Consider the following 4,318-nt stretch of genomic DNA (forward strand, 5'->3'; position numbering starts at 1 on the left):
TATGTATTGTTGACCAGTCAATTTTTCTTCCTTAATGAACTAACTTTTATTCTCAATTTTGATCCGCCAACAAATATAAATCACCTCCAAACGATACTATATTACTCTAAAATAACTAGTTTTGTATAAAAAAACTGGACAATTTCATAGACATTCCTTTAAGTTTTGTTGTGTCATATCAACCTCCCTTGTGGTTTATAATATTACACTTGCTTCCTTTATTTTTTCAATTTTTTTTTAACAATTCTTATAACTTATTTACTTTAATACCTTTTAAGGTAATTTTTTTTTGGGAAAATTGTATAATTACACGATTTAAGATAACATAATTTCTAAAAATCTCTATCATTTGAATTAATCACAAAAATCCCTTTTTCCTTGCTTCTCTTAACATCCGGTACATCAGTCCACCTTTGTCATATACATTACAACTTTATTTATGTACAATATATCCAGTACAAATGTTATTGTTGATACATAACTCTAATTATTTCAAATCTAAATAAGTATAAATCTTATTTATAGTTATGTATCTGCTACATAACTTATGTATATCGAGAGAAGGATCAATATTAGGGGTGGCAAAATCAAGCCCAACCCGCCAAATGAGTTGGCTATTGACCCACACATTTGTTAGCTTAGCCCATTAAAAATTGGGTTGATATGTAACCCAAATTGATTTTTGAGAAATCTTGTCAAAATATTATTAAAAATCATTTTATTTTATTTTCTATGTTATATAATAAGAAAAAAATAATTTTATTAGGTACTAGAAGCTTATAAAATAACAAATAAAGCTATTAGAACTTAGTAAAAATTGAGCGGGTTGGGATATGACCCGTTATTAACCTGTTTTGACCCAACCCATTTTTGTCCAAATAAATTTGGGTTGAATTGAGTCTTGATCTGTTTATTGTCTTGACCCATTTTGATCAGCCCAAATTTAATGGAACCAACCCAATTGTCATCCCTAATAATCAATATATCCGCAAGTTTTGAATTGTTCGGTTTCTCTACTTTATACAAAAAAAAGGATTAAAAAAACTACTCCAACTTAACTAATTTATCCGTAATCTCTTTCAATTTTATGAATATTTGTATGACCGGAGTGTTTTTGAATTCCCTCTGTTGTATGTATGTATGTAAGTTCCTTACTTTTCTCTACATCGATTTATTTGTGAAAAAATATAGTTCACCAAAATTGGGTGCAGAATTTAAGTGTTTCTATGACTTGAGTTTGTTGGAATTTGAAGTTAGGAATTGTAAGCAATACTCACTGATTGAATTGGTACAGTTGGAGTGTTAATGTTGATATTTGGGGATAATCAAAACATGAAAGTGGGGTTTTTTTAAGCATGAAGAATGAACTACTTACTTTCTAGCCTTATCCCAAAAATACAAAATCCAACTGCTGATTACCAAATCTTGGCAAATGTACTCAAATGTTGTGCTTCCATATCAGATGGGATGTTGGGGAAAGCTTTACATACTTGTGTTATTAAGTTAGGTCATCATTCATGTCAATTTGTTATAAAAGCCTTGCTTAATATGTATGCTAAATCTAAACATCTTGATGATTGTCAAAAGCTTTTCCGTACGGTTAACTATAGTGACACAGTCATGTGGAATATTGTCTTGTCTGGATTTGCTTGTTCGCCGTTACATGAAATGGAGATGGAAAAGTTGTTTAATTTAATGCAAAGAGCATGTTATCCTAAGCCAACTTCTGTTACTCTTGCAATTGTTGTTCCTGTGATTGCTCGTTCTGGAGCTTTGGGTGCTGGAAAAAGTCTTCATTGTTACGCGGTAAAGCATGGGTTGGAATGTGAAACCTTGGTAGGAAATGCTTTCGTATCCATGTATGCGAAATCTGGGAATGTTTTAGATGCGGAAGCTACTTTTCGTGGAATTTCTGATAAAGATGTTGTTTCATGGAATGCAATGATTGCAGGTTTGATAGAGAATAAGCTTACAGATAGGGCGTTTGAATTGTTCAGGTTGATGTTGAGAGGTTCTGTTCTACCTAATTATGCAACTATTGCTAATATTATTCCTACCTGTCCTAGTTTAGGAGGGATAGATGGTTACCACTTGGGAAGGCAGATGCATTGTTATGTTTTGCGACGGGTTGAGTTGTTGTCAGAAGCTACTGTCATCAATGCTCTTTTGAGCTGCTATTTGAGGGTTGGGAATTTTGAAGGAGCAGAGACTTTGTTCCGGAATATGAAAAGTAAAGATCTGGTATCGTGGAACTCAATAATTGCTGGATATGCAGCAAATGGTGAATGGTTGAAGACATTGGATTTTTTCCGTGAATTCACTAAAGAGGAGATGAGTGGACCAGACTCTGTTACTCTTATGAGCATTCTTCCAGTATGTCCACAGCTCAATAATGTGTTGATCGGGAAGCAGATCCATGGGTATGTAATTCGTCATAGTTTCCTCCATCAGGATATCTCTGTGATTAATGCCCTTATAAGTTTTTATGCAAAATGTGGAAACATTAAAGAGGCATGTCACCTATTTTCGTTGACTTTTAATAAAGACTTGATATCTTGGAACACTATGCTTGATGCCTTAGCAGAAAACCAACTTCACGAACAATTTATTATCTTGTTAAAGGAGATGTTTAGAGAGGGGATGAAAGCTGACTCCATCACATTACTGGCTGTGGTGCGCTATTTTGCTAACATTTCCAGACTGGAAAAGGTTAAAGAAGCACATGGTTTTTCAGTAAGATCTGGTATTTTGTTAAGTTATACTGAACCTACTCTCGCTAATGCCTTACTTGATGCATATGCAAAGTGTTGCAATTTAAAATATGCTAACAGAATATTTGAGAATTTATCAGGAAGCAATAATGTAATCACATGCAACTCAATGATCTCAGGGTTTGTGAAATATGGTCTGCATGAAGATGCACATGGCATATTCAAGAGGATGACCGAGAGGGATCTTACCACTTGGAATTTGATGGTAAGAGCTTATGCTGAAAATGATTGTCCTGATCAAGCGGTGAGTCTGTTTACCGAGTTAGAGCATCACAAAATGAGGCCTGATGCCATGTCCATTTTGAGCCTCCTTCCTGTTTGTGCTCAAATGGCCTCAAGCAACTTGCTAAAGCAGTGCCATGCATATGTGATAAGGGCTTTTCTGGATGATGATGTTTATCTGATTGGGGCTCTCATAGATGTTTATTCTAAATGTGCTACTCTAAAATATGCATACAAGCTTTTCCAATCATCTCCGGTCAAAGATCTTGTTATGTTTACAGCAATGGTTGGAGGGTATGCTATGCATGGAATGGGAGAAGAAGCACTTGGGATATTCTATCATATGCTTGAGATGGACTTTAAACCAGATCATGTTATAATAACTACAGTACTATCTGCTTGTAGTCATGCTGGCCTTGTGGATGAAGGGTTAAAGATCTTTGATTCAATGGAAAAGACGCATCAAATCAAACCTAGCATGGAGCATTATGCCTGTGTGGTGGATCTACTTGCACGTGGAGGTAGAATTAAAGATGCGTTTTCCTTTGTGACCCAGATGCCCTTTCAAGCTGATGCGGATGTATGGGGAACGCTTCTGGGTGCCTGTAAAATCCATCAGGAGGTTGATGTGGGTTGTGCTGCGGCTAATCGCCTGTTTCAAGTTAATGCTAATGATATCGGGAATTATATAGTCATGTCAAATCTGTATGCTGCAAATGCTAGATGGGATGGCGTCTTAGAGATAAGGAGGTCTATGAAAATGAGAGATCTTAAGAAGCCAGTTGGTTGCAGTTGGATTGAAGTGGAAAGGAAGAAAAGTGTATTTGCTGCTGGTGACTATTCTCACCAACAGAGAGGACTCATATATGAAACATTAAGAGTCTTAGATGAACAAATCAAAGAGTTATATGAGTATGACTTGTAGCCTCGTAATATTTTGCTCATGTGAAGTAACACTTAGTTACTGTATCACTACATTATACAAGAAAGTGGTCCATCTTTGTCTTGCAATTTTTTATATTTGTAGGGTGAAATTTCTTGTCATTCTCCAATATGCATTCCTTAATTTAGAAAGTCTGATAGGCATAGAGATTTTCTCAAAGTTTTGGCCTGCTATGTTAACATTTTGTACTAATACAAACTGCAGATCAGTTCGGTACACTGTTCTCCCCACTCCCCAGAGAGGTCAAAGTGTGACATTGGCATGCAAGTGTCTTCTCACTGGTTGAGCATTTATACAGAAAAATTAATGGAATATGCTAACTTGATTCTTACGACCCGCCAAATTCACATAAAAAACCGTCAACATAAACACAAACGAAATC

General features: G+C 35.5%; 1 protein-coding gene across 1 annotated transcript; it reads left to right on the forward strand.

Moving 5' to 3' along the window:
- The first annotated feature begins 1,362 nt into the window (after window positions 1–1,362).
- On the forward strand, window positions 1,363–3,945 carry LOC125821126 (putative pentatricopeptide repeat-containing protein At5g08490). Its single transcript, XM_049500532.1, has one exon. The coding sequence runs from the start codon at window positions 1,363–1,365 to the stop codon at window positions 3,916–3,918; it is 2,556 nt and encodes an 851-aa protein (XP_049356489.1). The 3' UTR covers window positions 3,919–3,945.
- The last annotated feature ends 373 nt before the right edge of the window (window positions 3,946–4,318 follow it).

This window comes from Solanum verrucosum, unplaced genomic scaffold, assembly GCF_900185275.1.
Source record: "Solanum verrucosum unplaced genomic scaffold, falcon-dt-bn FXZP01000222.1, whole genome shotgun sequence".
Taxonomy (NCBI): Eukaryota; Viridiplantae; Streptophyta; class Magnoliopsida; order Solanales; family Solanaceae; genus Solanum; species Solanum verrucosum.